We start from the raw sequence: 11,430 nt of genomic DNA on the forward strand, positions 1-11,430 counted from the left end.
CCCAGTAGCTAACTTTATGATCAGTACTTTTGCACAACTTTGCCTAATTAAAAGGTCCCATTTATTTCTCGTCATTACATTTTACTTTGGCTATGAAAATTTGGGCAAAATCTCATGGTGTAAGTTATAGGGAGACCTGTTTTCGCTCTGCTCAAGCGTTTACAAAAACGTATCAAATGTTAATCATATGATAAAATAGTCCTTTCTGCGTGCTGTCATTTCCAGAATTAGTCGTTTCGATATCTTGAACCTTTTCTGAGATTTTTACGACCACTTGATTCCCGACGCGCAGGAAAGGTTCGAACGCGCCGCGAGCGACGCGTCCGCGGATATAGCAACCAATATCTCAAGAATGAAAAGATATATCATTCCGGTTTCAGGTTTAAATACAATTTAGATGTATTGGTTACATTTCATACGCAATTATGTTTGGCCTTAAACGAACTATATGGAAAGTCTACACAATGTGATTTTACCTCTGCAAATTGTAAAAAAGGTTCGTGCAGCCATACAATCAACTTTATGCAGCACAGTAACTATGACGAATAACGAAAATAAATTCAGACCTTTATCGTTTAAAGATATCAGGCTATAGGTTGCGGAAGAATCAAATTTTTTTCACAGAATAGTTTTCTTAAAAACGGATATTAAGTACAGGGCTATTACAAATGATTGAAGCGATTTCATAAATTCACTGTAGCTCCATTCATTGACATATGGTCACGACACACTACAGATACGTAGAAAAACTCATGAAGTTTTGTTCGGCTGAAGCCGCACTTCGGGATTCTGCCGCCAGAGCGCTCGAGAGCGCAGTGAGACAAAATGGCGACAGGAGCCGAGAAACCGTATGTCGTGCTTGAAATGCACTCACATCAGTCAGTCATAACAGTGCAACGACACTTCAGGACGAAGTTCAACAAAGATCCACCAACTGCTAACTCCATTCGGCGATGGTATGCGCAGTTTAAAGCTTCTGGATGCCTCTGTAAGGGGAAATCGACGGGTCGGCCTGCAGTGAGCGAAAAAACGGTTGAACGCGTGCAGGCAAGTTTCGACGATGTTTGCAGCAGCATGGACTGTCAGCTCGGAGAGCGTGCTGCGGTTACCCTTGACGCTACATCACAGACAGTAGCGCCTGCGATGGTGTACTGAACGATGAACCTGGGTGCACGAAAGGCAAAACGTCATTTTTTCTGATGAATCCAGGTTCTGTTTACAGTAACAAGATGGTCGCGTCGGTGTTTGGCGACATCATGGTGAACGCACATTGGAAGTGTGTACTCGTCATCGCCATACTGGTGTATCACCCGGCGTGATGGTATGGGGTGCCACTGATTACACGTCTCGGTCACCTCTTGTTCGCATTGGCGTCACTTTGAACAGTGGACGTTACATTTCAAATGTGTTACGACCAGTGGCTCTACCCTTCATTCGATCCCTGCGAAACCCTACATTTCAGCAGGATAATGCACGACAGCGTTTTGCATGTCCTGTACCGGCCTTTCTGGATACAGAAAATGTTCGACTGCTGCCCTGGCCAGCACATTCTCCAGATCTCTCTCCAATTGAAAACGTTTGGTCAATGGTGGCCGAGCTACTGTCTGGTCAAAATGCCGTAGTCATTACTCTTGATGAACTGTGATATGGTGTTGAAGCTGCATGGGCAGCTGTACCTGTACACGCCATCCGAGCTCTGTTTGACTCAATGCCCAGGCGTATCAAGGCCGTTATTACGGCCAGAGGTGGTTGTTCTGGGTACTGATTTCTCAGGATTTATGCACCCAGATTGCGTGAAAGTGTAATCACATGTCAGTTCTAGTATAATATAATTGTCCAATGAATGCCCGTTTCTTCTTGGTGTATCAATTTCAATGGCCAGTAGTGTATGTTAATCTGTGTCACACAAATATGTCTCATAGAAATTCCTGTTGCACATGCGATATTTCTAGAACGTCAGGAAAGGTTTTACTGAGACAGAATGCAGTTCCAGGGATCCATATTTAAAATTTTTGGAAAAAAATTGGTGTACAATTTGTTGAAAACTTTATTTGAACATTGTGATAAAGTTTTCTAAGTTGTTGGAGGTTTTCAGGGCTGGATGAAGTGTAAGGTTTAAGTAATGAAAGTAGTCTGGTTTCATTGCTCAACTATATTTATAAATTATTTTGTACAAAAATATTCATCAACATGTTGTTTCGACGGTGGTGGGCTGGGACGGAGCTGAGGGGCGCCGGGAGTTAGCCGTGGTAGCCGTGACCGTAGCCGTAGCCGAGGCCGTGGCCGTAGGCGCCGTAGGCGAGCCCGTGGCCGTAGCCCAGGCCGAGCGCGGGGGCGGCGGCGTAGGCGAGGTGGGCGACGGCGGCGTCGCGGGCGCGCGTCTGCGCCACGGCGGCCAGGTGGGCGCCGCGGGCGGCCGCCACGGCGGGCGTGTCCAGCAGGTAGCCGCCGGGCCCCACGGCCACGGGCGCGGGACCGTAGGCCGCGTAGCCCGCGTGCACGCCGCCGTAGGCCAGCGCGGGCGCCGCCGCCACCAGCCCGTGGGCGGCGCCCAGGTAGCCCGGCTTGGCCGCGGCGGCGGCCAGCACGGCGCTCAGAACCTGCGAAACCACACACAGCTGTGAGGGGCGGAGGCACCACTGGAGGCTGAGGTGCTGCTGCGTCGCTGACTGGTCACAAGTTACTACTGCAGTGGCCAAATGTGAGGGTAAAGCCGTAAAAAAAAAGTAGGCTGATTAGGTTTCTTTATTGGTAACGCCGCGTAGCGCTCTGTATGAAAATCACTGGCTGTGCTGTGTGCAGTCTGTGGCTGGTAGGCATTGTTGTAATATTCGCTATTGTAGTGTTGGACAGTTGGATCTGAACAGTGCGTAGCGTTGCGCAGATGGAGGTGAGCCGCCAGCAGTGGTGGATGTGGGCAGAGAGATGGCGCAGTTTTGAGAGCGGATGATCTGTACGTGTGTCCATCAGAGACAGTAAGTTTGTAAGACTCGATGTTATGAACTGATATATATATTATGACTTTTGAACGTTATTAAGGTGAATACATTGTTTGTTCTCTATCAAAATCTTCCATTTGATAACTATACCTATCAGTAGTTAGAGCCTTCAGTAGTTAGAATCCTTTATTTAGCTGGCAGTATTGCCGCTCGCTGTATTGCAGTAGTTAGAGTAACGAAGATTTTTGTGAGGTAAGTGATTCATGAAAGGTGTATGTTATTGTTAGTCAGGGCCATTCTTTTGTAGGGATTATTGAAAGTCAGATTGCGTTTTGTTAAAAATATTGTGTGTCAGTTTAGTGTTCATCAGAACAAGTAAAGAGGGAAATGTCTGAGTACGTGCAGTTCTGCTCAGCTGTTTGAAAATCCAATAACGTAAGAGGTTTACCAGCACAGTAATTCACAAATTTTTTTAAGGGGACGTTTCAATGGACCAGTGTTATTCATACTGTATATAAACAACGATCTGGAAGAGCAGTTGAACGGAATGGACAGTCTCTAAAGGAGGATACAAGATGAACATCAACAAAAAACAAAGCGAGGAGAATGGAATGTAGTAGCATTAAATCAGACGGTGCTGACGGAATTAGATTAGGAATTGAGACTCTTAAAGTAGTAGACGAGTTTTGCTATTTGGAGAGCAAAATAACTGATGATGGTCGAAGTAGAGAGGATATAAAATGTAGACTGGAAATGGCAAAGAAAGCGTTTCTGAAGAAGAGAAATTTGTTAACACCGAGTATAGGTTTAAGTGTCAGGAAGTCGTTTCTGAAAGTATTTGTATGGAGTGTAGCCGTGTATGGAAGTGAAACATGGACGACAAATAGTTTAGACAAGAAGAGAATAGAAGCTTTCGAAATGTGGTGCTGCAGAAGAATGCTGAAGATTAGATGGGTAGATCACATAACTAATGAGGAGGTATTGAACATAATTCGGGAGAACATGAGTTTCTGGCGCAACTTGACTAGAAGAAGGGATCGGTTGGTAGGACATGTTCTGAGGCATCAAGGGATCACCAATTTAGTATTGGAGGGCAGTGTAGAGAGTAAAAATCGTAGAGGGAGACCAAGGGATCAAAACACTAAGCAGATTGAGAAGGATGTAGGCTGCAGTAGTTACTCAGAGATGAAGATCCCTGCACAGGATAGGGTAGCATGGAGAGCTGCATCAAACCAGTCTCTGGACTGAAGACCATGACAACAACAACAACACATAAATAACCTACACGTAAAAGCTCCATGAGTCTGTTCTCAAAGGCTGCTGCGTATAGACTGTTAAAGAATAGTGTCACATATTTCTGCAGGAGATACTATCGGCCAAAACTAGAAGAAAAGTTCTTGTGACGATTTGTCTGGTAACCAATTTCTGTTGGGATATGGAGCGTTGATGATCACAGCCTGCGTTTTATTTACAGGTGCGGCACTTTTCATAAGAGATAACTTAATAAGTTTTCGCTATACACATGCAGATCTTCGAGGTATCAAGGTTTTTCAAAACAGTCCCTGTCAGACGAGTGTGTTAAAATGGCCACTTCCGCGACAGGGAGGTGTGCCAAACCAGGAGCGAACCTACCAACGACGAAGGTCTGTGTGCCGCCAAGCCTGGTTGTCGATTTTTAGGTGGTTTTCCACACATCCGAGTCGGTCAATACTGGGATTGTAACCAATCCCCACCTCAGTTATGTGATTTGCAGATATTTACAAAACTTCCGCTTACTTTCACACGAATAACATTACACGCAGCCAGATGGTTATACATATTCCATCCCAGGGGGTAACGGGGCAGCGACAGGAAAGGCATCCGCTCACCCCTTAAGGAACCATGACACACGCGATAATAACAATGCTGAAACTACGCCTATGTGTGGCAAAGGCACAAGGAAAAGACCAAGATTACTTCAGTAAGAATGTATGAGCAGGAACTGTCGGTGCCAGACTCATGTGGCCACACTCTTTACCAAACAGAGTAGCAGGTGTCGTGTATCACTAATTCCTTCCCGATAAATTACCAGTGTTTTTGGAACACGGTACCCTTGTAGTAACACAACGATTGTGACTTGTTTGCACCACTCCTTTTTCTACAGTTCTTTCCTCACTGCAACGTTGACTGGGACATGAACTGGTCGAGGAAATCCAACAGCATGTCCCGCCTATTCGCTGGACCTGAATCCGTTGGGTTTCTGGCTATGGAAGCGTTTAAAGGTATTGTGCATGCCCAATCCTTCGACAGTGTTCAACACGTTACAGGAATGTATGATCAATTCCTGTGACCCAGTATAAATGGAGCCAGCTGTATTTTGAAGGAGTGCATGACTCACTTCGAAGAATGGCAAAAGGATGTGTGAGATTACTTGGGAACCACTTGTAGCATTGCCTGTATTTCCTACTTCTATTTAACAGGCAGACTGACCCTTATTTGTACAGGTATCAGTTCAGGGTCACATAATTATCGCAATTTGTCTTCTAGTTTTGACCTGTGTCTCCTCACAAGGCTAGAAAACCATAGCGAAATGCAGAAAGACCTGCGGAGGATCGATACAAGGTGCAGACTCCGCCAGTCGATCTTCGCCGTAAATAAATCTAACATACTGTGCATAAATACGCGGAAAGACCCGTTATTTTACGATTACATGGTTGCCGAACAGTCTTTGGAAGCAGTCACACACATTAAATAGTAGGAAGTACTGGTACTGAGTGATTTGCAGTGGCACAATCTCATAAAACTAATCGTAGAAGAAGCAGATGCCAGACTGTAGTTCATTCGAAGAATCCACAAGACCTGTAGGCCACTCTCGAAGGATGTGACCTACAAAACACTCGTTCGATCGATGCCTGTGTACTGCTCGTCAGTCTGGGAACCTCACTATACAGGACTGATGACTGCAGTGGAGAAGATCCAAAGAAGTGGAGCATTTCGTCACAGGTTCATTTAGAAATCAGCACAAAGTCGAGGAGATTTTCTTCAGTGACAGACGAACAAGCGTGTGTTCTCAGAGGAGTCACGCAAAATGTTGCACTTCTCTACGTATATTTAGCGAAAGTACCATGAAGTCAAGAATAAAGCGATTCGAACTCTCTTGGAGTCTTGCCAAATATCTTTCCTCCAGCGCAGCATCATTTGTGACTGGAAAAGGTGGGGGGCGGGGAGTAACACAAAGTGCCTTCAGCCACACACTATGAGGTTTCTTGTGGAGTACTGACGTAGGTGTGACTGTTCTGACCACAAATCGTCGCACATTTTGTGGCTTTACATCGTCATACTGCAAATGACATTAAATTTGTATGTAAGTTATCAATTCCTCAGAAGAGTGGGACGCCAGAAGGTCTGAAGGTGGGCAGCAGAACGCGGTCATTCCCACAGGTAGTCATGTGCAGGCGTCATGTGATGCAGCAAGTGTTACGCTAGCGGAGCCGAGTGGAGTGAGGGTCCCTGATGACCGTGGAAACATTGGTTGGAGTTACTAACGAGACGTTGGAACATACTTGAAATAGTATTTGATAATAAATGTAAAACAAACATGGTAACGGTCACGGAGATGGAACAAAGGATAAATCTCGTTATAAATTTCCTAAATTTCCTGTATTAATTCTGTTTTCAGTTAACCGAAAAATAAAAGTCTTTTTAAACAGTCCACAGCTTGCTGTCGAGTTGGAAACATCCGATGATGGCACGAAGGTTATCGAAACTCTGATGCTGAAATTCAGTACGTTGAGAAGTCAGTCTTTGTTCGGGTTGGATCTGGACAACATTGGCTATCATTTATCAAGATATTGTTGTTACACTGTTTCGTATGGTAGTTTACACAGGAGATAGGGTATCTGAAGTTATTCTACATCACGAGTCATTTCTGTGTAATTTATATGGCTGGAGTGATCTTAGGTAGTCATGAGAATTTTGTACGACTTCTTTATTTCAAGAGCGCAGTTTATTTGATTGGCTCTAATAAAGATCAGACAATTATTCAAGATGAGTGCCCCACAATTAACTACTCTTCTCCTAATGTAGTTCTTTTTTTGTCAATAATCGTTATTACTTCAAGAGGCAAGTATTGATAAACGAAGTATTACCCGTCTTGTCGATACCGGACCGACCCCAGCAAGGAATTTAGCACTTCATGCCTACCGTTTAACAGTTCTAAAAATTCTTGCGATTTTTACCGAGGGGAATATGAACTATGACATCCCAATAACGTAGATGCACTACTATATATGTATGAAATGACTCGTGCGTATAAGAAAAGAATACGGTAGTTTCATCTGATTTCGTTTTAATTCAGTCTGATGGGCAGTGAACAGAAATCACATGAAGATGTTCGAAATCACTCTCTGCCATTGTGAAGTGTTGCGCCGTAGCTCGTTTTTTTTTTTTTTCTTCTTAATTCGAGGGTTGGAACTTAAAAAGTGGAACTATTTATTCACAACCGATACAAGAGTTTCATGTTTTTAGCTGTTACTGTCCTTCAAAGTAGTCACCAGCGTTGTGTGTAACCTGTTGCCAGCGATGTGTAAGGCGTATTATACCATTAGCAGAACCTGTTCTGTTGATGGTGCGAATGGAGCGGTCTACTGTCTGTCGAATCTCTGGAACAGTTCTGAAGGGAATGCCAAGAAGTGGCTCCTTCATCTACGGAATCAAATCAAAGTCACAAGCACTAAGTCCGGGGAGTATGGTGGATGGTACAGTGCTTTCCAGTCCCATCGACCGAAGAGAACAGCCACAGCTTGCGCTGTATGGGCCTCGCATTGTAGTGCAAAATGACGAGTGGGTTGCGCGAAGTGTTGCCACTTCTTTCGCAAAGCTGGTCGCAGTTGATGCTCCAAAAACGAAAAGTAATACTGTGCATCGACGGTCTGCCGTGGAGGAACGTAATGCGTTAGGATAACACCATCGCAGTCGTACACGAGAATCACCATAACTTTCACCATACTGGGGCTCTGACGCGCTTTCCACTTTCACGGCAACCCATAATGACGCCATTAGTTAGATTGGCGTTTCAGTTTTGGCTAGTATGATGTGGCCCATGTCTTATCCAGTGCTATAATACGGCGTAAGAGAGCCTCTCCTTCGCGCTCATAGCGCTCCAAGTGCCTCTGGGCAGCGTCGTAACGCATCCATTTCTGCATTTCCGTCAAGTCATGCGGAACCCATCATGATGCAATTTTTCGCATGCCCAGGCGTTTCTTCAGGATGCGAAGCACAGTCGTATGCGCTAATCCGGTTTCGTGGACGAGCTCACGAATCGTATGGCGTCCACTAAAGCGGCAACAGCACGCACTTCTTCAGAGACGCTAGGACGACCTGCCAGATGCATGTCTGCCACAGTTTGCCGACCTTCGTTGAAGGCTTTTACCCAACGTGCCACTGTTCTGTACGGCTATGCCGATTCCCTGCACGCCTCTTGCAGACCTCGATGACACTGTCGTGCTGTACGACCTCTGGCACATTCAATCTTGATCCAACTCCGTTGTTCCTGTTTGGAAAACATAGTGACACCGTTACGTTGGACCGCTCGCTCACAAGTGATTGTGTTTCCCTCGATTGTGCGCACGCCAGTGACGTGGGACGAGCGAGTCCATTTGCTCGGAGGTAAGGAAGATATCTCAACAACGTGTGCTATCAGTGACAATAGTAGATTCCATTGCATACTGTCTCCACAGCAGTGTTGGCACAATTTAAGTTCCAACCTACGTACAATACGCCGTTGATTGAACAAGGTGTAAGTACCATGGAATTTCGCTAGTGCTTTGTTGGGGATCAAACTAAGAACCTATTATCCTATTTTTCGCTGCTGATCGCTGTACCATGAATTAGTTCCGTTATTTAAACAGTCATGGTCGTGGCAGTCGATTACTTTCCTCTGCGGTGCACTCTTATTCACCACATCGCTTGACAATAGGCAAGAAACGCGTCTGCGGTTGGCGCTGTCAGTGTATCGGTACCCTGCGGTGTTCCAGTCTCAAGTGAACTCAGTGACATTTGTTTTGTGCATTACCCAAGAGAACAGAGCAAGTTGTAGAATAATAACTCGAACAGTGTCATTACTGTGAGTAGAAACGCGCGTTTAACCGAGAATATCCACTCGTGACATCCCGTATCCGTGTTGCTTTTACAAAAATCCTTATCCTTGTGTCATGCAACCAAGTAATAACTAAGTTTTGCAACAGACCCGCGGTTTACTACGGAGAACAAATGGGACATTACAGACTGTCGTTTCGCCTTACTTTTGTCGTTTTCTTGACCTACAGGTAAACCATTTTAAATAATGTACAGTACCTGATCAGAAGTATCCAGACACCTATTGGACATGAAAATGGGGTGTGTTCACCCTTCGTCTGTATGATGCCCTGAACGCTAATGGGGACGCTTCGAATGAGGTACGTTGCCGAGCGAGGTATTTTAGTAATCAACATTAAAAACCTATTTCATTAATAAAATTCTTCTGGGTTTGAGGCCGCATTGCCATCTGTAAAATTCCGACGTTTCGGCGACTGTTTCAAGACACCTTGATGGTGTATCGCTAGCAATACACCCTGAGGAAGGCGCCTTGCAACAGTCGCCGAAATGTCGGAATTTTACAGATGACAATGCGGCCTCAAACACAGAAGAATTTTATGGACTGTGACAACGGCCGCGCAAGCCTACGTTTACATGTATTTCATTAAGTTCAGTAGATTTCAAGATAGGTCATGGTAAGTTCCTGCACGGGAAAATTTTATCCGTTTCAAAACATTATTGTTGTGTCTAGACAAGACAGCCTAGACACAATGAGAGGAAGCCGAAAGGCACGCGCTAAGTTAAAGCAGGATGGCGTGAGGTCTGAAACAGGATACGTAATGAATGCTATAAAGAAAAGTACGTAGCTTCTGGAATACTTAACTTTAATCCATCCTTTTGGTACATCTGGAGATTGTGGCGATACAAGTGAGACTCTTTAGATACATGCAATGTTACTAATGGCGCCTTGCTAGGTTGTAGCCATTGACTTAGCTGAAGGCTATTCTAACTATCTGCTCTGCAAATGAGCGAGACTTCGACAGTGTAGTCGCTAGCTACGTCGTCCGTACAACTGGGGCGAGTGCTATTCCGTATCTCGAGACCTGCCTTGTGGTGGCGCTCGGTCTGCGATCACACAGTGGCGACACGCGGGTCCGACATGTACTAATGGACCGCGGCCGATTTAAAACTACCACCTAGCAAGTGTGGTGTCTGGCGGGGACACCACAATTATCTTAAATATGGTCCTAGTTAATATTAATAACATGTTTTTATATGTAAGCGTAGGCTTCCGCGGCCGTTGTCTTCTTCAATAAAATTCTTCAGGGTATCAGACCGCATCGTCATAATTTTAAATTGTGCCAACGTTTCGGCCAGCGTTGCAGCTAGCCTTCATCAGGGCCTTACGTTAACCCTGAAGAATTTTATTGAAGATGTTTTTATATGTTTAGAGGCTCTATAGAAATGAAATGAATTGATCGTACGGCATTGTTGGCCGGGAGACCCCATGCGGGGGGGTTCGACCGCCGAAATTGCAAGCCCTTTTTAGCTGACGCCACTTCGGCGACTTGCGAGTCAATGATTGTGAAATGGTGATGAAAGACACACAATACCCAGTCATCTCGAGGCAGAGAAATCCCTGACGCCGCCGGGAATCGAACCCGAGACCCGTGCGCGGGAAGCGAAAACGCTACCGCAAGACCACGGCTGCGGACTATAGAAACCTCTACCGAGAACTTTGGACTTTTTAAGTGATTTTTGTGGCAGACAGAGACATCAAGGCGATTTTCTATAACCGTGGAGATTATGGTGCTGTTGCGGCTGCCGACATACAGTACGTTTCGCGAAAGCTTCGAAGGATTGGATCCTAAACGTCAGAAGTGAACAAATTTATGTCAGAGTACAGGGGCCAATAGAAGACGCATCATCGTCTGTTGCGCAGCAGCGGCTGATGGGCGAGCTGCCCCAACTCACCAGCAGGACCTTCATGGCAGTTGTGGTGTTGGTGATCAGCTGCTATGAACTGTGCCCCAGCGTCGGCGGCGCGAGCTTTATATACTAGCGAGCGACGCCGTGAAAGTCTGCGGCGGCCTTCCGGCGGGGCTGGGCGTCGCTTCGCGAGCCTACGCCACGCGCCTCGGACGCACGCGCTCACGCACGCTGCAGGGGCGGTTCCCGGTCCAGCCGACCGCCGCTTTTTACTGCGAGCATTAAAAGCCACGCGGTCAAGTAACAGCGAATTCCACAGGCACTGGCTCCGTATTGTCCCGCGCCGCGCTTGTTTCTTCCGCGGGGACCCTGTACAACCTTGGGGCTAGCAGCCAGTCTTATAGAGTTCCCAGCAGCGAAGACGGTGGGCCGCTTTCCAAGCCTCATCAGTGGTTTGCGTGCACTGTAAACCGGGGGGCCTCGACAGGATGTTGTTAACAGACGGAGT

The 11,430-nt window shown here is 46.0% G+C and overlaps 1 protein-coding gene across 1 annotated transcript; it reads right to left on the minus strand.

The window, feature by feature from the left end:
* Positions 1 to 2,132: 2,132 nt before the first annotated feature.
* LOC124606930 (cuticle protein 64-like) lies at positions 2,133 to 11,092 on the minus strand. Its single transcript, XM_047139045.1, has 2 exons — positions 10,968 to 11,092; positions 2,133 to 2,600 (listed from the first exon to the last, which is right to left on the minus strand). The coding sequence occupies exons 1-2, from the start codon at positions 10,980 to 10,982 to the stop codon at positions 2,241 to 2,243; spliced, it is 375 nt and encodes a 124-aa protein (XP_046995001.1). The 5' UTR covers positions 10,983 to 11,092; the 3' UTR covers positions 2,133 to 2,240.
* Between the last annotated feature and the right edge of the window lie 338 nt (positions 11,093 to 11,430).

This window comes from Schistocerca americana, chromosome 3 (genome assembly GCF_021461395.2).
Source record: "Schistocerca americana isolate TAMUIC-IGC-003095 chromosome 3, iqSchAmer2.1, whole genome shotgun sequence".
Classification (NCBI taxonomy): domain Eukaryota; kingdom Metazoa; phylum Arthropoda; class Insecta; order Orthoptera; family Acrididae; genus Schistocerca; species Schistocerca americana.